The 25,223-nt window shown below is 38.7% G+C and overlaps 1 protein-coding gene across 29 annotated transcripts in view; it reads left to right on the forward strand.

Annotated features, from left to right (window-relative positions):
* The window catches only part of PTPRM (protein tyrosine phosphatase receptor type M), a 401,413-nt gene that overhangs the window by 304,580 nt on the left and 71,610 nt on the right, over positions 1 to 25,223 (forward strand). For 10 of the 29 annotated variants that reach the window (XM_083450011.1, XM_083450034.1, XM_083450036.1 and 7 more), the window contains 4 exons: positions 9,158 to 9,309; positions 11,915 to 11,989; positions 12,480 to 12,506; positions 20,721 to 20,908. In XM_083450011.1, the coding sequence (XP_083306137.1) occupies positions 9,158 to 9,309; positions 11,915 to 11,989; positions 12,480 to 12,506; positions 20,721 to 20,908 (442 nt within the window). Of the gene's footprint in view, positions 1 to 9,157; positions 9,310 to 11,914; positions 12,002 to 12,479; positions 12,507 to 20,720; positions 20,909 to 25,223 lie in introns of all 29 variants that reach the window. The other 19 variants (XM_083450038.1, XM_083450033.1, XM_083450035.1 and 16 more) reach the window with 3 other exon arrangements.

Consider the following 25,223-nt stretch of genomic DNA (forward strand, 5'->3'; position numbering starts at 1 on the left):
AAACTCATAACAATATGTTAGCCCAATGCCAGGGTGGCCTTGAAATGGAAACGTCAGTCCTGGATGTGAATCAAGCTAACACCAAACCATAGGATAATGGAGAGAATATGCAATTTGCCTAGCAGGCCCTTGAGGTTGGGTATGGGAAAGCTTATTATTTCTATTGGGTGTTGTTTTATTTTTATTTGGGGTGTGTGTGTTTTAAATTGTTTTAAAATGTTATGTGTTAATTTGGACTTTGTATAATAATCTCCCCACACAATGAGTTTTCACAGTGAATTCTGGTAATATGTTGCTATGACAAAGTCATTACTGACACTATATAATTGTTGTGGTAATTAGTAGATTTATTCAATGAACAGCACTCACACACTATAGACTCATTACTACACAATGTGGTATTAGCACATGCATTCCATACAGATGCTCCAGGCACAATCACTAGCATCTCCAGATACGGTTTCGAAAGACTAGGTGGACCAGTGGACTGGCTTTATAGAAGGTAGCTTTCTATGTTCCTAATGCCCTTGACTTAAATGTATGTGTGCGCTTGCTGGAATTCTAAGTGAACAGTGGCCATCATACTCTATTGTAAAAGACCCACAGTCTATTCTTTATTTTCTTATCAAAGTCACAGTAATATAGAACAAAATATAGAAATGTTGCCTTAGCAGTTACTCCTGAGCTCTTTGTAAATTGTACCCATTTAGCAGCTAAAACATTTTAATGTAATATCCCTCCATAATTTATAGTCTTGCATGGGATAGTTAAAGAGTTAAAATAACCAAACCATGCTCTCCATCTAATTTAACTATTAGTCTGTGCAAGAGTGCTAAGATTTGTGTTTTCCAACTCATTAAACTGACAGCAGAAATTAGTTTGTGGTATTAAAATCTAAAAAGTTAAATTACAGCTACACGTGTCATTTACGTAATGGCGCATATAGAAGATGCTTGATTTTAATGTTTGCTATAATGGAGAATTTAAATTACAATGTTTGTCAAATCTCTAATCTTTGTTTCAGAGTGGAATATTAATTACGCTCTTAACTATGAGAAGTAAATAAAACGAGCATCCACTGACTGCCTAGGGGTAAATTGCAGATTACTGACAACGTGACATGATGCGCTAAATGTCAGTTTTGTCAAACAAATTTAGAGGAACAGTTAAACTATTAGCTTCCTGTTGTTAGAAGGGCTTTTTTTGTGGGGAATGGCTGCTCCAAGCAGCAGGGCCACTGTACCATATGGAACACTAACGAAGCTAAATTGAAAAAGTGAGATGAATGAGGAGATAACAGTACAGACACACTCAATTAGTTTATAACCATCTATTAACTTCTGTCGGTGGCATTGAATAAACAATAGATTAACAGTTACACATTTTGGGTTTGTAATGCCAATTGGAAGGCAAGGTTGGTGTACATGAAACTATATGCACATGAGGGATTCCTCAGGATTCCTCAAAATATGGGTGCTGCATGGGTGCTGTTTGAAATTATCTCTGTCTTGGCTATTCTACATGATCATATATTCAGCTTGTGGCTACTTTCAATTTTATCACTTTTTTTTGCTGGCATCATATGTTTTGAGCATTGTGTGGCTGTTATATAGGGGGAGGAACACCTGACTGACTGACTGAGTCAGTCAGTGAACGGAAGGAAGAATTAGGCAAATGTCCTGCATGCTAGTCCTTGGTGACTGTGAGCCCTCTGTCAGTGTGGGTTGTGTTATTCCTTAATGCCAGGCCAGTGCTTGGTAGCAGTGAAGGCTTCTCTGTTGGACGAAGTGCGGCACAGCCCTCCAAAGTGTATAACCCCCCCCCCCAAAAAATAGCCCAGTCTTTCTCCTGTCATCCACAATCATTATTAATACACTTCCACTGACTCAGAGGCTTCCTAGATGCTTCTGCTCAACTCCTCCGCTAAACAAATAAATATCATTACCAGCACATAGTGTTGTGTTAGATTAGGTTGTCCCAACTGTATCTACCAGGCATAGGAGCCAACTCCTAGGAGCCAAGGTCTTTTCAGCTCCCCCATAAAATATTTTAGGAGGATGAACCCACCCCACCCCCCAAGTTGATGGGCATTGTAATTCAAATGGTGTGTGTGCATTGTGATCGATTATGCCGGATGGGGCTTACCTGCCCCCTCAACATCTCTCAGAAGAGGGCTCCCTGCACTTTCGTCTTGAAGACATACCAAGTTGAATAGACCCCTGTCGCTCCTTGAACGGAGGTACACACCTGCTTCAGCCAAGCTGAAGGCATATGAAAGCAACAGGGAGAACTATTAATATGTCAAAGAGAATCAGGGCAACAACACAGCCCTGTATTACACTGTTGTTTATAGGGAAGGCATTTGAGTATGAGCCGTCATATTGGACGGTGCTGCACATATTCTCATGGAAGGACACAATCATCTTGTGAAGGTTAGGTGGGCATTCTATCTTGTTGAGCAGTGTGAAGAGTCCTTTTAACTGACAAGGTCAAAAGCCTTTGTCAGGTTTATGTAGGTGAGGTTCAAGGGACATCTCTTCTCTCGGCATTTCTCCTGCAGCTGGTGCAGTGAGAAAATCATGTTGACTGTTGATCTCTGAGCTCAAAAGCCACATTATGACTCTAGATAGACCCAGTCAGCAAGTGACACTACTCTGTAGAGAACTACACAGGAGAAGGTTTTCCCCACCGTACTCAGCAGGGAGATGCTACAATCATTGTTACAGTCATGGCGGTCACCTTTGTTCTTGGAGAAGGTCACAATGCTGGAGTCATGCATGTCTTGTGGCACGAATCCTTGTTCCAAACACCACAAGAGGAGGCCACGGAGGTGTGTCGTGAGGGGGGAATGGATCTGCCTTCCAACACTTCTGTTGGGATTCCGACATGATGACATTTGTCATTTCAGAGACCAGAAAGCTAGAAGTTTTCCTTTTGCAGTTATAGAAAGGTTTAATTACTGCTTCTACAACAAAGTTTTACTATGTGGAAAGTACATTCAGATACCCAGCATAAATCTAAGCACAAACTTTATCTCTTATTGAGGCATTGTGTGAATGATACAGCATTGACTGTCCTTTGTCTGGAAAAGGGAAACATTTGTAGTTAGAATTTTCATAGAAACCAACCAATTTTCATAGAGACAAGAAGAAAGGCGACATGTGTTTGAAATTATTCAGGATATGTATATTAGCATAAAATCAAAGGGTTGAATTGTGGTTACAAAGCATGGTGGCATCTAGAGGTATCAATATAACCTCTAGCTCCGAAGTGCTATCACAGAGTCATATCATATGGGTCCTTGAGTTACCTACTATATGGATCAAAGGTGGCCTTTTCACAGATGTAGCTTTGGTGTATCACAGGACATCTCCGAATATATTTGCATTAGTTTTAAAAAGGCCTCCTACTTAGCTTCATAAAAGCAACAGAAGATGGATGCCTACAGCGCATACCTCTCTTAATATGTTTCAAGCTCTGCATACAATTGACAGCATGACTGAATAAGAAGGTGGACTCTTTAATCATTAGTCTCTTTCCCCCCTAAAATGGTAATTAGTCTCAAGATGAGAATTTCAGAATCTGTCATAAAGGAGAGCCAGTGAAAACCTTTCATGCCTACGTTGTCTGCTGCTATATATCACACAGCTACCCCCTGAACAGGCCTCAGTGGTATCTGTTTATTTCCTCTTTACTGTGCTTCTTTGATTTTGTAAGAAAAAACGAGGGTGAAGAAGGCAAACTTTCCAAATAGCAGACTTCATTTTTAAAGCAATAGGACAAATATGAACTTTTTTTACTAATGGGAAAATGTAATTCTACTTTATACACAATTGAAATGTTATATTTTTCTACTGCCTTGATATATGAAAGACAACTCAAGCAGAACTCCTCATGACACAGACATTTATTTCACATTGTAATGTTACATTATTTATGGAACAAATAAATGTGACTGAGTCACATAAACAATACTAACACTTGAACTGGTAGATCAAGTGTGGGCCTTTGCATTTACAGGGATTTATTTCTTCTGTATTTCTTGTCATTTATAAAGACTGATTTTCTGCGCCCATCTTTTCAAAGCAGTATACAACTAATCAAAAACAAAAGTATATGTTAATAATTAAAGCAACTGAGACTGGCATACTTGAACTACCGTATTTTTATCTTTATAAGACTCACTTTTTCCCTCCTAAAAAATAAAGGAAAATGTGTGTGCGTCTTATGGAGCGAATGCAGGCTGCATAGCTATCTCAGAAGCCAGAACAGCAAGAGGGATTGCTGCTTTCACTGCGCAGCAATCCCTCTTGCTGCTTTGGCTTCTGAGATTCAGAATATTTTTTTTTCTCGTTTTCCTCCTCAAAAAACTAGGTGCGTCTTGTGGTCTGGTGCATCTTATAGAGCGAAAAATACGGTGTATCATGCAAGTCTGATCATACAAATGATGAATTTGGTTACAACCTTTGACCCCGTTGACTGGAATAACCCAGTACGGGTTTTCTTTACTTTAGTTTGGAATAGCAGACCACCATGCCATATCACAAACTGCTTTTGTAACACAGCTCAGTTTCAGAATATGTTTCCCTTACAACATCTAAAACCTTTTAAGTTATGCAAAAATAATTGACCAGAACTTTAGATTCTGGCTTTGTTATGGAAATGGTTCAGTGGTCAGATGTTTTAAATAAATAAATCATGCTGATATTCAGAAGACGTTTAGGTCCATAATACAAATGGCCCAGCAACACATTCTTGTACTTAAGAGAACCGTTATAAAATAATGTATTATCAAAGCTAAAGAAAATCTAAAACGGGTGGGGAGTAATTATATCCTCACTGTAGTCAGGTTGGTGACCAGTTATGGGATTCCTTTTTATCCACCTGGGTTACTTTGATAATATAATAAATAATGAGCAAAACTCTCTAATATTAAATGTATTTGCAGTGGCTGAAATATTGATAGTTGGCAAATGTTGTATGTTGCTTAGAGATGGATAGTTTCAGTTTCTCAATTTCCCCATTGTAAGCTCGGTTTTTCACCTCCCATGACCAATAATCAGTAGGATCTGTTATTTGAATCCTGACCACTCATAAAGAAAAAGTTAGCTTGATTCACTTTGTGAATTTCCAATGGCAGAGAGAGGGAGAGAGTGCTCTAATCTTTACAAAATGTGGGTTTGCATGAAATACAGTGGTGCCCCGCAAGACGAATGCCTCGCAAGACGGAAAACCTGCCAGACGAAAAGGGTTTTCCGTTTTCAGATGTGCTTCGCAGGACAAATTTCTCTATGGGCTTGCTTCGCAATACGAAAATGTCTTGCGATTCTTGAGGGTTTTTTTCGCTCCCCACCCCCTTTTTCTAAGGCGCTAAGCTGCTAATAGCCTTTTAGCAGCTAATCCGCTAATAGCGCTAATCCGCTAATAGGGTTGCTTCGCAAGACGAAAAAACCGCTAGACGAAGAGACTCACGGAACGGATTAATTTCGTCTTGCGAGGCACCACTGTATATCTGTACTTTCTGCTGTTCATAGTATACAGCACTAATAAATTGCTGGAATTTTATCCTACTGTGTCTTTTTCTTTTGAATATTTGGCTGTGCCGACTAAGATTGGTATGCTCATTATGACATGTATTCATATAAAAGTAGATCTGAGTGTTATTCAATGAAGTATTGCAAGGCTATATTGCCTACCCTAAATAATTTCAGGTAAAACTGGTGACAGCAAACTTAAAAACAGTCATGGCATCCATCAAACTAATAGAGACTTTTATAGCACGTTAAGTCAGGCAAAAATAAATACCCTAATTTTTCCCAAGAGTCAAAAGCAGACAATGGCTTTTGACCAATTGTGAAAAATTGCACCCGTCAAAATTAATACTAGTTGCTCAACTTGCATGTTTTTAGTGGTGTTCATATTCCAACAGAGTGAGTGGAAATGTGGCGGTGAGGTGGAATGATAGAATCGAATATAGTTAGAAATAATAGCCGATAGGAGCTGTTCATATATTTGTCCTATAGTTCTGCTAAGAGTTTTCAATGCTTTTTTCTTCAAATTCTTTTTCCTGGCTCAGGGTTGTTTTTGAACAGAATGTCAGTCATTGTAACTTCAGGGGTGGTCTTTTAAAATGGACAGCCTTGACTGGCATATAGCTGTTAAATTCATTTTTACCTGTGACCTGAGCCAAGAGTTGACATCCTTGTTATATATGGTTTTCTGATTTTATTCTTTTTAAAATTTCTATTTCAATATTTTGTAGAATAGCTAAAATAGCTTCTAGGTGGTGGATAGGTGACTTCAGCCATTTTGTACTTTTTGTACTTGAACAGAAATTGAATTCAATAGAGGAACATTTTGAAAGCGAATATGACAAATACCTGAACAAAGAGAAACAAAATAAGTACTCATTATTTTGGATTGTGTATTTTTATGACACATTTAAGCATCATTTAAAAAAACTTTTCTTTTTAATCATATAATAATTGGATACCATATTACTTGCTAATCATATAGTGACCCTAAAATCTTTCTCATTTTTAGATACTCTTGATTCTAGCAATATAACAAAGTTTTCTTGATCTCTGTCAATCATCCATCTAGAAATGGCTGACATCTTTTGAGAATTGTAGTTGGGAGTTCAAAACACCCTATATGGAGCTTTGAAAAGAACCTGGAGATATTGGTGAACTGGAAACATGTTTCTTTAGATTGGTTTTCCAATTTGCTAATCATATGTAGGAGGACTAAAGTGGTTTTCAGACCTTCATTGAATGTTTGGAGACATGAATTGGGATCATTCCTCCTGTCTCTGCTTTTGATCTCAAGATGTTCATTGGAAGTTCTGAATAGAGCCAACATGTGTACCATTGTGCACCCGTGGAATCTCTCCATTTAATCAGGAACCCTGCAAAGGTACCAGTTGTTCCATCTGTGCAAGCATTCCAGCTTGCCTAACAGAACAATACCCCTTCTCCCACATGCTGTTTTGGGGGTTTTCCTCCCCGCCCCAGCCAATTTCAGGGGGCATAGGGGAGAGGAGAGAAGAATGCCCCAGTGTGCAAGCAGGAGTCATTAGACATGGACTTCTACTATTATGGCTGGTTAGGTGCATCCCATCCATAATTTGTTTGGAGTAACTAGAAATGAGAAGGGGTTAATTTCCTTCAGGAGTTTAAATCTCCCCCATGGGTGAGCTCATTGTGGGTACAAGGTTAGCCAAGCCATTTGCTATAGTAATGGCCCAGAGTCCTGATTGTATCTGTGATTAATGCATTTCAGCACAGTAGTGTCAATCTGTTAATCTGTGAGTGGTCAGTCTGTTGGTGTTACTTGTCAAGCGTTATGTCTTGAATTGCTGGAGTTTATTTGGAGCAATGGAAATACCTTGTACTTGAATGTATCTGTATACATATATCTATATCTGCCAAAGCCTGTAAGCTGTATATATCTATGTCTAGAATTGTTTTACTGAGCCTTATCTTTTGCACCAGTAAATTATTAAGCTGCTTCCATGTGGTGACTGGTACTGGGAACAACTTCCACTGCGTAGATATCTCACCTGAGATTCCCAACATAATTAATATCTTGCACCTCAACATAGATTTATGTTGCCAGAGTGACTGACAAGAGTAGTAAGAAATAAAGAAGTGCAACTGAAAGTAGTAGTAGTAGTTACTGCTTACATACCCCAGATCAGGAGTTCTGTATCACCTTAATTTGAAAAGCAGACAGATCTAGGTGACACCCAACTCCTTATTCTATGATGACTTTATTCAGCCGCTTCATATGAATCCTGAACAACAAGGGGGAAAATATATTGTTTTACTTACCTTATAGAAGTAAGCAAGTAGTGTTTTTCTTTTAACCAATTTTATCACCGAAGTTCAGACCATTTCATTGCTTAAAAATCTTGTTTTAACAAAATGCTGCTGCAAATTCTTGTTTAAATATGTTGCCTGATAAGAGTGTTGATATATAGTTTAATGTCACTGTGCAGTGATATTTTTTCAGTTTCATGTGAAATTGAACATTATAAGCTTGTTGCATGAGCTCACTCTCACCAATATCCTATTTTCCCTATAATACTTATAGTTTAACTGGCTTAATAGTTATGTCTGTCACTATCTATAAACTGATCGGAATGTTCATTATTTCACAGAAAATATAAACCTGCACTAACTCTGGAAATTTTGTGTGAAGGGTGGCAGTAATGGCAGACATACATATAGCTCTCACCCCCTCCTCTATAATTTGCCAGTCTCATGATAAAACAAAACGTTGCATTTCCTGTCTCTGCCTACAGCAGCCACTGGAGTAGAGCAGGGCTAGGGAAATGTATAACATTGTACAGTAAGGACATGGATAAGTTACAGTAGACTTTTAGAGTAGGGGAGGCAACCTTATGCACACTTGTCATAGGCTGAGTAGAGCCCTCTCTGCCCCACTTCCTCAGGTGCAAATGCAGGTAGCATCAGAGACCACTGCAGGGAAGAGGAGGTCCATGCATACTCACAAGATACAGTGATAGTTACCATGTTGAATGGCTTTAAAAAGACTGTGATAAAAAGTCACTGATGATAAGCCTAACAATGTGAACCCATGTATAGGCGTATGTGAGTGGAGGTTACAGAAGCCTTCAGGGGAATCCACTGTGTTAGCTGTGAAAAAGCTGTGGGCACCCATATGTTGCTAGACTACAACTGAAATCTTCCCTGACCATTTGCTGTGCTGGCTGGGGTTGATGGGAGACGTAGTCCAACAGTGTCTGAAGGGCGCAGGTTCCCAATCCCCGCTATCTGTTCAGGCTCTGTGCCCATGATGGATTAGATTAAGCCTAAAAACCTCTATTTCACTTACCCCACCTCACCCCATCCATACAATGAGCCATGCAACAAGTGCAACTCTTTCATAGTGTTTTGAAAGCAGTAAAATGTGTTTTGATGAATCTGGTTATATTTACATTTTACTGCTTTTTTCTTTAGCGAGTATTTATTTTAACTTAATTGAAGATTGTGTTTTTCACCGTTGACTTAAATGTGTGGGGTTTTTTTGTCAGTAAAAGTTGTATTTCCAAATGGACAGCTGGTATAAAAAGATAAATTCTGTGCTTGCTTACTGTGGCATCATCTTTCTTCCCTAATGTTCATTCCTTAAGGAAATTGGCTAAAAAGCGGAAAGAGACATTGAGCAGCACACGGCAGGAAATGACAGTGATGGTGAACTCAATGGATAAAAGCTACACTGAACAAGGCACCAACTGTGATGAGGCTTTCTCTTTCATGGACACACACAATCTAAATGGGAGATGTAAGTTTAAAATGCACTGGGATGCAGCAATCACTTTTTATTTTTGTCGGGCAGGGGAGGGAGGGAGGGAGGTGTAAATGGTTCTTAATATACTTGTTAGTCAGTTCCATGGGCAGATTATTGACTCATAGAAAATCCATAGGCCCCAGAATGTCTCACTGTTCATTACATCACAGCAAGCATTCTGGTGAGAAAGAATAGTTGTTATAAAATAAAGATAAGTTTGCATTTTTGTCTTTCACTAAAAAAGCACACATCAATGTAGCAGGTGTTGGATTCTATTTCCTTTTTTATTTTCACAATGCTGAAGGCTTTATTGCTTTCATACCAGCTGCATGTCCCCATGGCAGTTTAGCCACTTTCTAAAAATGTCATAATGAATTTGGAGGGCAGCCATTTAGTCAGTCATAAACATCAATTAATGTTACAATTCACATATTTCAGGCTTCCTGGGGTAAGAGAATTAATGCAATTAATAATTGTTTTGGACTCATACCTAGAGTTATTCTTAAAGACAGTAAAAAGAAGAAGAAGCTCAAATCTCATATATTGCTATTATTGCCCAATAAAATAGTGCCACTTTTCTCCTCAAGATAGAACAGTGAATATAGGAAACTGCCTATAGCAGTTCAGGCTTTTTGTCCATCTAGCCTGGGATTGTCTACACTAATAGATTGCAGTCCTCCAAGGTCTCAAGCAGAGGTTTTTCCTCAACCTTGCTAGTTGACTTCCTTTTAACACGAGATGCCGGAGATTGAACATGGGATTTCCTGCATACAAAGTATATGCTTGACCACTGTCAGAACAGTGCACAGGCCGTAAACCAAGGGTAGCTGGTATGGCACTTTCCAGATGTTTTTGACTACAATTCACATCAGCCTCAACAATGATCAGAGATGGTGAGAGCTGCAGTCTACAACATCTGGAGGGCACTATGTGTCGGCATCCTTCGGGGGTCGAGAAACCAGCTGGCTAGCCCACAGCTGGATCATGCCCTTCCAGCCGTGACAATCCCTCGACCTCCGGCTCGATGTAAATCAGCGACTCAGACTTCAAAGCCTGAGCACACTATATCAGCAGAGCAAACTGCGCAAACAGAAGAGGCGTGAGGCTTGTGGAAACATACTAACAAGCTACAGATTTATTAAGCATAAATCAGGACAAAGAAAACATGTTGTCTCTCATTGCCGTCTCCTCAGAGAGAGAGAGTCAAAAGCAAAAGCTAGACACAATGGAAGTTCCCAGCAAACTGTGCTGGAATGTAAGCAGACATGTGGCATGTAACAATCTCACACGTCTGCAACTTAAGGGGGAATGGAAAATCCCAACATGGCTATCCAGGAAATGGACAAATACTCATTTTCTACCACAAGAAAGAAAGATGCTCCATGAATTAACATGGAGCATCAATAAAGAATACATTACTGTGGTCTAGCTTCATGTTTCCACGAAAGCATTAGGCTTCAAGGGCAAGGATCTTGTGTTCAGCATTAAAATGCTGTTGGTCAGAAATTCCATCCAAAAGCTATTTCCGAAGGATGAATCCCAGATATGTCCAGGAAATTCTGGCAGCCCTAATTTATATCAGGATGGGCAAGTCTGTTGATTTCAATTTCTCTTAGTTTCTCAGTTTTCCAATCTTAAATGCAGGTCCCCATCCCCACATTTCCACATTAGTTTGTGGTTTAAAAAAAACAAAACAAAAATTCAGAACATACATCAGTATTGTGGTGTGAATTTATCCTAATATACATTTTCTTGTATGCCATTTTGCCTAATATACACAGTTTTGAAAAGCTTTTCCCTATATAGTTATATTTCCCAAATAAAATGCATTTTATATGCAATATTTGCTAATGTATACATTTTTGTGTACACTTTGTTCCAATATATGCATTTTTATTCACATTACTTGACTAGAAAACTGCATTGCAAAATTCATAGAAGTGTCACTTTCAAAGGATGGCTGTGTTTCAATTTACGTATTGTTTCAGAAAGTGCAAATTAGGTAGATACACCTTTAAATATGAACTGAATTACATTTTTCTCCCATCTCCACTCAGAAGTTGCATTGAGTTGAATGAGGCTTACTTCCAAGTAAACGGTTGTAGAATTCCATCCTAAATTAGAAATGATTTAAGCTAAAGCCCCTTCCAAAATTGCCTAGAGAAGCTCTGAAGCTGCTATAGCATGGTTCCTGCCTACATTTCTTGATCATCTCAGGAATCCAATGGAAGGAATACATAGTACATCTTCATATCCCAACAGCTTTGCTCTTCAGAAAATTCAAGCAAATCTGGTGTGAGAAGGGGCTGCAGTTTAGGCTCCCTGCCCCCCTCCCGCGCAATAACTTTAGATTTGCAGTCTTACTGAGAAAAGATAATGATGTTAAAGGGAACAGCACAAAGGGCCCCAATAAAACATAAAAGAAATTAATGGAGTCTAGTGCCATTTTTCATGGATATTTTTCTCCACCAAATCAGTTTTACCAGATTTGAATGACCTAATCAGTTACTGCTATGTTCATCTTATAAGGGTGATTTTGTAAATGCGGTGTAGCTTACTAATGCTTTTGTTTTCCTGAATACTGTGCTTCTCTTTCCAGCTGTATCCTCACCATCTTCATTTACAATGAAAACAAACACACTGAGTACAACAGTTCCTAATTCTTACTACCCAGGTAACCATTTCTGTGCTTGTTTTATTTCAATAATCAAAATCTCCTAGGACATAGAGGGTCTTTCCCCATGCAAGCACACTTGCACACATCATGAAAGGGATCAGTAGAGGGCTCAATAGATCCCTCTTTTCTCACCGCACCCCAAGGCCACCTCTGACCCCTACACAGAATAAAAAACTGGGACACGCCTCTCTTACATCATCCAGCCATTACTCTCCTTTAGGAACTGGTCGGTTACTGATTTTAGCGTGCTCAAATGACCCATTCACTCAGGAATGGATCATGCCCCAGACTTAACAGTGAAATTATTTTTGAGGTTGTGCTGTTAATTAAAACCAAACAAACGCAAACAACGCTAAATAGCTTTGCATGTTATAACAACTTGCTTATTTGTGGCTTTCTAGCAGAAAATTTGGGAACATTTATAGGTCATTTACTTCTCTTTCTCTTTTTGCCTTTTCTGCATTGACCTGCTTATGATGTATGACAGATCCATTTGTGCCAACTGCAATTTTAGGTGAGAACATTTCCCTTTATCAACATCTGTTGCAGATTAAAAAAAAAACTAGGCTACAAAACATTGTTTTATGCTGCTGAAGAATGGGCAAGCTGTTCTGCATTTTTAATTCAAGTGCCAGTTAACATACTGGATTCTTATTGTCATCAGAAAATTCAGTAAAAGGGAGGGGAAATAAAGGGGATGGGGGGGGGGTGTTTTTAAGCAATGAATTAGCAAATCACCAAAGAGTGTAAATATCATGGCAATTACAGGTTTGTCATTATTTTAGTATCATCTGAAAAATAAAGTACTGTTAAATACTGTTTAAGAAAAAGATGGTCATCTCTCTGCTGCCTATAGCACAGACAGGACTTTCGTTTTCTTTTCGACATGCCTCCGAAAGACTTGAAATGTTATTGTGACCATCAAAATGGCAGAACATTAAAATAATGTTTATGAAGTGCCACATCCTACAAGGGATAAAATAAGATACCAGCACTATAGAAGGAAAGGCACTTAGACCTTTCTGTCAGGAAGCTAAAAACAACCATTAAAAAGTGAAGGGAAATGGATTTACCATGCTGAGATAACAAATATAGATGAAAAATCATCGTATCTGGAATATATAACAACAAAGCTGAGCTATGCTTTTAACTACTATCACTGTACTAACCTTAACCTAACCCAATTTACACACAGCTTTCTTAAAAACAATCAAACAAAAATGCAGATTTAATAAGGCTGCAATCCTGTACCCACTTACCTTCAAGTAAGTCCTGCTGAACTCAGTGGGGCTTGCTTTTGAGTAGACATGTATAGGATTGTGCTATAATGCACTGTGGCAAGAGTTTCATACCAATATTTCAGTTCTTGTTTTCACACTGACTTTGCAATGATTTTTTTAACTTTTTCTATATCCACACCCATGCACCTTCTTTCTCTCGTAAGTTCTTACTAGTGTGCAGCATTGCCATGTGAAGTCTGGTGTGAATTCCTCAAATCTGAATTTTCTGAACTGAACTGCACATGGGCTGCAATGCAGAAAGCACCTTCAGATCATCACTAGAACATGTGTGCACCTAAAATAATTCTAGTGGGCTTTTAAAAATAGTTTTCAAGGGGAACATGCCATGTTGCATCATAAGCTGTTTTTGAAAATACTAAGATTCAAAAGTGATTTGTGGTGTGATGGGAGAAAGGAGAGTTGCTCTCAGAAAAACAAAGTAAAAAAAGCCCTTTTAGGCCAGTTACCTGTTTTATGGCCGTGGTGTTAAATTCTCAAGAGCTAATTTGTGCCCTACCCCTCAGAAAAAAAGAATGCAAGAGAATAATTACCACAGAAATATAATTAGCAAAGTTCATTTTATCTGACATCCAAAGAAAACAATATCTGATAAATCAGAGGAAATGACACTGCAGCCACCATAATAATGTGATAACATCCATGCAAATGAAATTTGCAGTGATTTTTAACAGCCTGAGAGCATTGCACATCTCTTAGCTCTGACGTATGACATTCTCAGTGGACAAAAAGGAAATCGTTGCTATTAAATTTTGTAGATTTCTAATATGCTTTACTGTTTGATGTATTTAAGTACATTCCTGTACAGTAAAGTTTTGAAATGCTATTTGCTTAATATAAGAAAAACAATTAAGAATATAACCTTAGCAATTAAGGGTTGTTTTTCTTTTTAACAAAGATGCAAATTTAGAGGCATTTTTCCTCATTGAATCAGAAACTGTGAAATTTTCTAGTAACCTTAAAATCACTATTTATGAACTTCCCTGTAGAAAAATTATTTCATTTTTAATTGGTACATTGTATACTAAAAAAGTTCTTTTTGTTGCCAGTGACCCATACCCTTGCCATTTTTTAACACTTATGTCAATTTGCTGTCTAACACACACTTTAATGTCTTAAAATAATGACTATGATTTAAAAATAACATCTGAAGCAGCTCTTTGATATGGGCATTGGTTGTAATCCATGGCTCTCATGCACATAGGGCTCATACTGGATATTTTCAGACATAACCATGGTTTGGTGTTACGAGAATGCGGAGGCACAAGTTCTCTCCTCTGCTCATGTGTAACAGTTAGCAACTTTGAATCCTTGCTTATCTTCTCAACAAAGCAGTTTGTTGTTTTGTCCAAACAGGCCACATATGGTTTGCACTTCCTTGGAACAATGATCACAAATTCAGAACTGGCTCTTCTCTGGAAAGTCCCACAACTGGATGAATGGATTTGCATAGAACCTTTTTCAGTAGTGCTCTTTAACCAAAGAGGAGGTGCTACAGTTAAGAGAAGCATACACCTTCCCCTTCAGTCCTCTGCTGACTGCTACTGTAGCAGCAGCTTTCAGGACTTGCTCCATGAGTTTGTGAGTTTGTTCTCTCATTGGTAGAGCATCTATTTTTGTGTATAGTGTTTATGTGTATAATCTTACACATATAATAATGCATATAATACACAATAATTGTTAGCAGAACCATGGGAGAAACATGGTTTAGCACATAGCTGTCAATCTGTCCCTTTTTAAAAGGGAAATTCCCTTATTCCGAATAGGATTCCTCGCAAGAAAAGGGAAAAGTTGACAGCTATGGTTTAGCATCATGACTGAACAGCCCTAATGTGAACTTTATGTGCATGCAGGACTATGGATTACAACAAACCCATTGCCCATCCGCATAGCCAATTTGACACAAGGTGGGTGAAGCCTACTGAAATTCCTCCAACATTAGGACATTACAGTTCATTCTGTGAATTTGCCACGTTGTGGTGAATTTGGAAGCCACTGTAGATATAGTTTAGCAGTGTTATCTTGAAAACCAAATTGAGGTCATGGTGATGTATGCGTACAACCAGCTTGTCACAAACGAAAGGAAATGGATTTAAGAACAAGTTGGAAGTGTCCAACAGCTCTCTTTCACTGAAAGATTTGTGAGAAGCAACTCTCAGACAGAGCCCTGTGAATTCCTTCCAGTTACATTAGCAAGGAACAGAAAAGCCCCACATGCATGTGCAGAAATAGCTTGCTTAATTATAGCTTTTATACTGCAAAGTGAATAGAGTTCTGTATATCAGCAGAGCACTGCTTGCCAAACATTTAGGAACCACAACCCCCACACTGTTCTCCACTCCTGATCAAAGAGTAAATATCATTTAAGGAGCAATCCTAAGAATGGGAAGCCAGCATAATTTATGCTGACTTAAGTTAAACCCAAGTAAAATACAGCAGATCCTAATGCCATTCAGGAGCAGGGCTATTGCTGGCTGAGCTGGCCTAAACCTGGCAGAGGGGAAATAAGCCTCTAAGATAGTTTGACTTACACCACCTCTTTGCCAGTGTAAGTCCCACCAGGTTGTCAGGTTACGTGATGGAGCTTAACAGAGTTAGGATCCAACATGAGTCTCATCCCATCCCTTCCACTTGCCCCATTCCCTCAGAATACCCATTTTTCAAAAGTATGTGCAAGTTCCACCAGTCTGAGGGATTTATACCAGCGTATCTCCTGCAGAGCATAACTCTGGTTAGATGCTTAAGCCAGCTGAGCTCAATTGAGCCAGGAACCTGGTCGATGAGCTGAATATTAGCCACATCCTAAATTATTCATTGTGGTGTATGTAGGATTAGGATTGTGCCCTTTCTCCCTGATTTACTGTCTGAAAATCTGAACTAGCATTACAAATTCTGTTTTATCTTTTCTCCTCTTCCTGGCTACATTTACACTTCTGCCTGTAGTAGCAGTCCTTCCACACTACATACATTTTTGTCTGAAACCGTAAGTGACAGCCAAGTTGGGTCCACAGCTGAACAAATCAAAATGTTTATTCATGACCTACCAAGGAGCTGGATTTTTCATGTTCATTAAATTATGACATGCGGAGTAACTTTTCATATTAAAAAGCTCTTTGTGATCCTACAGCGGGCATAGTCTAACCAAAGTAAATCACTGATAAGTCCAGTTTTCTAAAGGACTTGGTTGCATCATGTTCCGTGTATTTTTATACAGCAGTGAGTTTGGGCAAATATATTTGACACAGACCAGATCAGAGAAGCCACATTTCCTTACAGTTAATGTAACACGAGATGTAACTCAAATGGAAATGAAATGTAAAATAACATTAGAATAACTACCCGTTAAAAAATGCTATGCTTTGGAAATGGAAAACAATAACTAGGGCTTATAATATCCCCTATATATAACTACTTTATTCTGAAACTCTCAGTATTTAAGGGCTTGGGGAGCAATTCATAAACCACGATTACTTGTTGAAATGTTACAAAACATTTTTAGACCAGAAAGCCTTCAGCTTTGTTACATATTTTGGCAACCCAGTTTTAAGGTGTACCACAGCAAATCCTGTTTCTAACGAAAAACAATAACCTGAAAGTCTAGTAGACTGGATAAAAAAAGTCTTCATTTCAAAGACCCTTGTAAAATTATTTACTTATGAAAATAATAATACTAATGCTAAAAAATGGATAGGCAGCTAGCAGAAATAACTTCAATATACTCTGGTTCCATTTGACACAAAGACATATGAACATGTAGCATGTCTGCAAAGTTGCACTTAACCTGGTTTTGCATCAAAGGACTTGATCCTGACCTTTATCTAACAATAATAATAAAAGCTAAAGTTACAAAAAAACCCATGATTTTTCTGCATAAATTTATTTTAAAAGATCATAAATCAACTTCCAACTCTTTCTTTTTATTTATTTACTTACTTTGTCGTTTTGTGTCTTAGCCACCTTGTAGTAATCAGGTGCCATTTCAACAACAACATACTGTAACAACACTTGTATATATCACCTTTCATGCCATGCATTCCAAGGTGCTTTGCATTACAGTTTTGCTAATGGTTAGCTAAGAGGAACAAAGCTTTTCTGTATTGGTATAAAAATATTAAGGCAGGCCCAGAGTAAGGGGGAAATGGTTACATTCATGTACATAAATTGTTACATATATTATTTTCTGTTAGGCTTTGAGACTTTTGCTTAGTTTTTAGAGTAAGATTAGACTACTTTTATGTGCCTCACTATAAGATTTGAATAACTGGGCCAAAGTAATTTCAGTTCAGTAATTTTTGTGTTGCTTCCTTTATATGGATTATGAGGTGTTAGAGTCTTATTTGCTTCAGGTACAAAGCCCACTGTGTTATAAAGGGCTGGAGCTGATTGAGAAGTTTGGGAACTACAGCTTTCATGAGGTGCTGTAGTATGTCTGAATGAGATTTTCTATGAACATGAACTCTTTTCTGTTCATGGAAGGAAAGTTAGGCTCCAAGTCAATGTCTACAGATTATGATTAGTGAAGCTATCTGTTGCCACATATAAAACAAGAACAATGATAATCATACCATCCCAACTAATCCTTGTATATGCTGTTTCCCCTAGTAAAATTAACATTAATTATTTTAATGTAACTCCTACATGGGCTCTGGTAAGTGTACAAAAGTTTGCACACTGAGGGGCTCTTTTACACAAGGGGAGAGTGTGACAAGGCAGTAAGTGTGAGCATTTCCTATCACAGGCAGAAACTAGAAGGCCTGCAGTGAAACTTCAAGGCCAGTGTCAAACACTATAAAACAGTAGGAAAGGAGAGTGGTTTTCAGCAGCTGAGCATTGGATTGGAAAGATGCTTAATGTTTCCTTTCCCATTGCTTTCCCTCTGCAACACCACCCCAAACCACTTTTGTGCACATGCTGCAGCAAGCATGCACCTGGAAGCCCTCAGAGAAGGAAGGGGAAGAAATATCTACCATGCGCAGAGCTGTAGGTACATATCACATCCCCCACAAAGCTTTTTATCAAGATTGATAGTCTACCATCATTGCAAAGTGTTCTGTCTAAATAATGACACTAAGAACTAGCTACATTCTTACATTCGCACCATGAAAAGCCATCAAGCTGTGACAGTTGCAAATTCTGAACAAGAAGGAAAAGCTGAAGGTGCTTATCTATTTATAAAAGTATTTATAGACCACCCTCTCATAAGATAGCATTTTACCACAATATGCATACAGTAAAATACAAAAACAGAATAAACGTTTCATTGAGATTACTGTTGAGCCAAAAGTTATTTAAGTGGCTACATAGGCCTCTTGGCATAAAGCCTTGAAGAGATGCCTGAAAGTAAAAAGTGAGAATGCCTGTCGGATCTCTGCTGGAAGAGTGTTCTGCAGCATGAGACGGCAACTCTACATGCCCAACTTCTTAAACATAGGCGACAACTAGCAGGGCTCCTCCAGAAGATCTCACTGATCAAGCTGGGATTTATAGGCGCAGGCAGTCCTTAAGGTATCCTGGACCCATGTTGTTCAGGGTTTTGTGTATGAAGACAAGAACCTTGAACACTAGCATATGTCCATTCACACTAGAAGAGCCAAAGATGCTGCTGACATCAGTAGCTATTCTCACTAAGCTAATCCCCTCTTGCTCCTCAACTGCTAGGCAAGATTAATTGAGTGAGTTAACTAGAGATCAGAGCCTGTGGGCCAGCTTGGTTCTGTTCTTGTCATCAATATAACTGGTGAGAGGCTTTTACAGTCTGGTCAGAAACTTGCTATATGAGTAAATTAATGCTTAGGGTAGAATCCAATATCATTGTTTCATAGGCCGTATCTCAAACCATGCAGATAATGTTAAGATTATAGTGATGTAATTCTGGCACTGCAGCCTTATAATCTGTACAAATATTTTAAAATGAAGATTGGGATGAGTACATGTTTAACCACAAGCAGGGAAATCCCTGTCATCTTATAGTGAACCACAGAAAGATGCTGTTAAATTCCAGCAGTAGGATGTCACATGAAGGTGTATTTATAAGGACACTTACAGAGCTAATCTGTTCATGTCTACTTAGAAGTAAGTCCCATAGAGTTCAGTGGGCCTTCCTCCCAGTTAAGTAGATACAGGATTGCAGCCTAAGCAAACACAACTTTTATAGGCAATATATTGAGATTTGCCCTATAAAAACTGTGGTGTCAATTAGCCCCATTGGAGCCACATGATGTAATGGGCTGCCATTTTAATACTTGAATAGGGACATGCCAGCTGAAATATGCCTGCTTTTTTGTGAGAAACTCTCTAGCTTAGTAAGATGATAGGCTTGTTTAAATAACAGCTTTGTGGCAGATACAAACATATTTTGAAAATTGTTGCTTAGAGTGTGGGGGGAGCTATGACGAGACATGGTTTTCAGTTTTAGGTTTCCCCCCACCCTCTTCTTTTTGTTACATAGGAACTTAAAAGTGCCACCCCAACCTAGTAAAGTGGGGTGTGGGGGGAGAGATAATTATATTGGCTATTCTACACTACCCTTTATATTTAGTTGCTTTGTTAGGAAACCAAGCTGGAGACACTTAATTACAAACATAAAAATACCTGTAATTATTACTGCAGTACTGTTGCTTATGGCCTGTTTCCTTTTTCTTCTCCTCCTCCTCTTTTTCTCCTGATAAGTGCCAATAAATGGTAAGTTGCCCATTTGCCCCATTGAAGAGGTGTGGAGGGGGTGGGTGATTGTTTGCTTCATACCAGTATTGACCAACCTAGTTGGGGTTATGTTGTGTGTTGGCTTGCATGTCAGTTGACATATAACATTTCATGCCTTATGTGATGGCCCATGATATATTGCTTATTTGAAACTTCAGCATGCTAAATTCAGTCAAAGCATTAACCCAAATCAAACTACTCCTTGCATTTATCCTTGTGTATTTTCTTTCCTAGTGTTGTATCCAATCTACATTTCCATTTTTCTCCTGGCTTAATAACCCATATCATTTTATGCATTAAAAATTTTGCTTTCACTAACATGTCCTGAATCACTGTGAAAGAGAAAATAAAAAGTTTACTAATCCAGAAAACACTCAAGTCCTTTTTTTATATTACTGGGACTTGATGAAGTTTCAGCCTGAAACTTCTGCACCCTTTACAACTAAACACCTAAAGAATTTATTAGTACAGCTAAATAAACAAACATACAGTATGGACTATACAGTGCTTTTCATTGTAAACCAATAGAGCCCCCTCTTTCCAATATATCTTGATAACTCCCCGAGTAAATTACTCAATTGAGTTTATTTTCATTATGGTTTAGCCCACCAAATAGTGATGATAGAAAATTCTGTTGGTGTCAGACGCCATCTCATAAAGGCAATGTATCATATACTTCTGTGGTAAACTGGAAATAGCTGGTATATTATTCAGTGTTCTTTTCCTAGATGAAACTCACACAATGGGCAGTGACACAAGCAGCTTGGTCCAGTCACACACCTACAAGAAGCGAGACCCTGTGGATGTGCCGTACCAAACAGGACAACTCCATCCAGCCATCCGTGTCGCCGATTTGCTGCAGCACATTACGCAGATGAAATGTGCAGAAGGCTATGGATTCAAGGAGGAATATGAAGTGAGTAAGCTTCAAGCTACACATGGTGCTCTGTGCTCTGTGGTGTTTCCCCTATCACAACCACCTGTGTGTGTGTCTGTGTACTGCGAGAAGAACAGTTTCCTTGTAAAGCAGCAATGATGCAGAAACGGGGGGGGGGGGGAGAGAGAGAGAGAGACTGTTTTAAAATACAGTGGTGCCCCGCAAGACGAATGCCTCGCAAGACGGAAAACCCGCTAGACGAAAGGGTTTTCCGTTTTGGAGGTGCTTCGCAAAACGAATTTGCTATGGGCTTGCTTCGCAAGACGAAAATGTCTTGCGATTCCTGGGGTTTTTTTTTGCTCCTCACCCCCTTTTTCTAAGGCACTAAGCTGCTAATAGCCTTTTAGCAGCTAATCCGCTAATCCCTTAAGCCGCTAATAGCCACTAAGCCGCTAATGGGCTTGCTTCGCAAGACGAAAAAACCGCTAGACGAAGAGACTCACGGAACGGATTCTTTTCGTCTTGCGAGGCACCACTGTATAAGAGTTGTGCTAGATGAAATCAAAGGCCAGTGTAGTGTAGTATCTCGTTTCCCACAGTGGCCAACCTGACTGTAGGGTGATAACTCTCTCCTGCTTCTGTTTCCCAGCAAATGGTAGCCACTGATAATCTTATCCTCCATGAATTTGTATAATCCCCTTTTAAAGCCTTTGAGTAAGTTGCTGGCTTGCCATCACATCTTATGGTAGTGAAATCCATAGTTTTATTATGTGCAGTCTGAATAAATACTTCCTTTTGTCTGTTCTGAATCTATCTACCACGAACCAAATATTTCTTTCTTGGTAAACTAATGCATCAGTGTACATGTGAAATTAGGGTACATGTTTTTGCCCCAGTGTGTTACAATTACTTACATTAACCACATTTAACATTTTATTGCCCATTCATCTAGTCTGGCAGTCTTTGACATTCGTTTTGAAGCTCATTGCAATCCTATTCTAACCACCTCAAACAATTGGTTGTCATCAGCAAAGCCGATCACCTCACTGCTTATTCCTAAGGCTAATTCATCAGTTTTGAAAACTCTTTATTCCTGTTCTCTCCATTACCTTCTTTAATCACTTTAGCCATGTTGCAGTCCTCTTGGATTTGGTGGTAGCTGTCCTGATCTGGAGCATACATTCTAGCTGAGTTAGATCTGTTTCAATTTCGAATAACTCACAAATGTTCTAGGAAGTTGACTGTTCTTTCAACTTCCTTTTTGTTGTTGTTGTTTAGTCGTTTAGTCGTGTCCGACTCTTTGTGACCCCATGGACCAGAGCACGCCAGGCAATTCTGTCTTTCACTGCCTCCCGCAGTTTAGTCAAACTCATGCTGGTAGCTTCCAGAACACTATCCAACCATCTCGTCCTCTGTCGTCCCCTTCTCCTTGTGCCCTCCATCTTTCCCAACATCAGGGTCTTTTCCAAGGAGACTTCTCTTCTCATGAGGTGGCCAAAGTATTGGAGTCTCAGTTTCACGATCTGTCCTTCCAGTGAGCACTATGGGCTGGTTTCCTTAAGAATGGATAGGTTTGATCTTCTTGCAGTCCATGGGACTCTCAAGAGTCTCCTCCAGCACCATAATTCAACTTCCTTTTTACCAAGCGCCTAATTATTTTTTTTAGAAGTTCATCCTTTGAAGTCAAATAATGTTGTCCTTCCTTGGGAATTGTTCGTATGAATTAAATTTGATAATGTTGTGGTCACTGTTTCCAATGAATTCAACAAAATTAACACCTTGTTCTAGGTTCTGACCACCATTTAGAATTCATTTTAATGTTATCTCCCCTTTTGAATTTGATAGTGCTGCAGTATATGTTTCTTGTCATAACATTTCTTCCATCAGGTCTTTGGAATAATTTAGGATTATACATGGCTGATTCCATGATCTACTGTTCTAGGGCACAGTAACTCAGAATATCTAGAAAATTTTGCCTCTGTGTTATAGTTAGTGCATGTGCCGTGTGCCAACTCCTCCTCTGTCTATCCTAGCTGCTGGGCTTATGTTTTTGGTCAGACTAGGAGGAGATGCCAGTTTATCAACTATCTTACATCCTTTCATCCAGTTGAAGCTTATAAGCAGGGAGGTTTCTAGGAGAAAGATTACACTACATTTGCCCTCCCATTGCACAAAACTTTTTGATAGTTTGTCTTCATTTGGGCAGCGCATTATTTTTTCTTCATAAGAAAATACTTAAAAGCAACTTTATTTTCTGAAAACAGTGTGATCCATGCAGAAAAGCTGGGGTGGGGTTGTTTTTGTTTTTTGCTTTTTTTGTAGTGGTTGATGCAGCCATTTACAGGGCCTAGCTGGCATTGTTGTTCTACACAAGTCTGCTGCGACAGGACACATCCAAATTGCACCACCAACCTGCACTCTCTTCAAGTGTTCTTATTTCATATTCTGCAGCACCAGCTGCGTCACTCAATTGTAGTCATCACTACAGGTTATTTCTGTTGTATATAAATAATGACCAAAACCAAAATAAGTATGGAATATTGAATGAAAATAAGGGATGTTAGCAAGCCGTATTGATACATCTGGAAATGCATGTACTACTTATTTTCTTGCTTCTCTCTTTACAATAATGATTGAGATAATGATTATGGTAAGGTTTAGAAAGAAAACTATTTGATGGCATCCAGGGACTTTTTAAAAACAGCCAGACACTTTCATAGACACAAACTTCATTAGATACTGAGTTGGAAATGGGGAAAATAAGGCAGGTAAGCGAGTAAAAAACCTGGCCAAGAGAAAGCATCCTCAAGTTCTTAAATAAATGATAATAGTATAAATAGACTTTTTATAGTGTGCATTGTCTCTCCTGAGCACCCATTAAAAATGAACTCTCTCTCATTTCATGTGATGATGATTTTGTAAAATTGCATTAGACAAATCCATATGGGGATGTGGCACTACCGATATGCAAATTGGTATCAAAAGGGAATCTGCACCAATCAGTGCAATTCAAGGTTACTTTTTTATATAAAAGAAATATTCCAAGCAGGTTACAAAAAATTAACAAAATGAGATAAATCCTATTTTGTCTTGTTAGGTTCCTATTTACTTATAATAATTTTTTTATGTGGCGATGATAACAATCTTGTTTCTTACCCACATGCCCATCTAACTGTTTATAGCAATATTTACTCTGTGGGTTTGACATGCGGCTTGTAAACCTTATTGAGAAATCTTTTTTTTTTTTTTTTTAGTTGAAAAGTAGTTTACAAATTAAGTAAATAAATAAAGTAATAATAACATTAAGTCCTGTGCTCATAGGTAAATCCCATGAAGGACAATAAGTATTTATTACACATGAGAATAAATTTATTGTAAGCATATGTTAACCCTCAAGTGTATGCAAGGTGACTCTTGCTACATAAAGATATCTTCCAACAATTTGGTTTGCAACAAACTTTTTACAGACAGGAACTGGAAATTCCTATCAGCCTACCAGTGGCTTAATAACACCTTATTAATGGCTAAATAAAATTTGGGTGTCCATGATCATGTATGTCCTAAATACAGTGGTGTCTCGCAAGACGAAAAGAATCTGTTCCGCGAGTCTCTTCGTCTTGCGGTTTTTTTCGTCTTGCGAAGCAAGCCCATTAGCGGATTAGCACTATTAGCGGTTTAGCGGCTATTAAAGGCTTAAGGGATTAGCGGATTAGCTGCTAAAAGGCTATTAGCGGCTATTAAAGGCTTAAGGGATTAGCGGATTAGCTGCTAAAAGGCTATTAGCGGCTTAGATCAGCTGATAAGCGGTTTAGCGAACAGCTGTTAAGCGGCTTAGGGGCTTGGGGAAAAGGCTGGGAGGCGGGGAAAAAACCCAGGAATCGCAAGGCATTTTTGTCTTGCGAAGCAAGCCCATAGCAAATTCGTCCTGCGAAGCACCTCTAAAACGGAAAACCCTTTCGTCTAGCGGGTTTTCCGTCTTGCGAGGCATTCGTCTTGCGGGGCACCACTGTATGTCCTAAACAGAAACCCATGGCATCCTAGTTTCCCTATACTGTATCTCATTTGTGGAGTCTCTCCCAGAATATAAATGCACTCCTGCCAGATTCAGTCATGAGTTAAGGCATGCCCCTTTTCTGGTCCTATACATGATTTCTCATTTGGATCACCAATTCAACGCTCCTTACCATTCTTGTCCTTTTTTGGTTTCATAGGTTTTGAAAATAAAGGAAAGGTACTTTTTCGGTGCAGCCAATGATTATTATATAAAACAATGTAGTTAGTTTTTCCTTTCTCCTATTATTATAGTTATTTATTGCTTATCATGCTTTCATATATTTAATGTATTAATATTTGT

The sequence above is a fragment of the Podarcis tiliguerta genome (assembly GCF_965153285.1).
Source record: "Podarcis tiliguerta genome assembly, chromosome: 7".
NCBI lineage: Eukaryota > Metazoa > Chordata > Lepidosauria > Squamata > Lacertidae > Podarcis > Podarcis tiliguerta.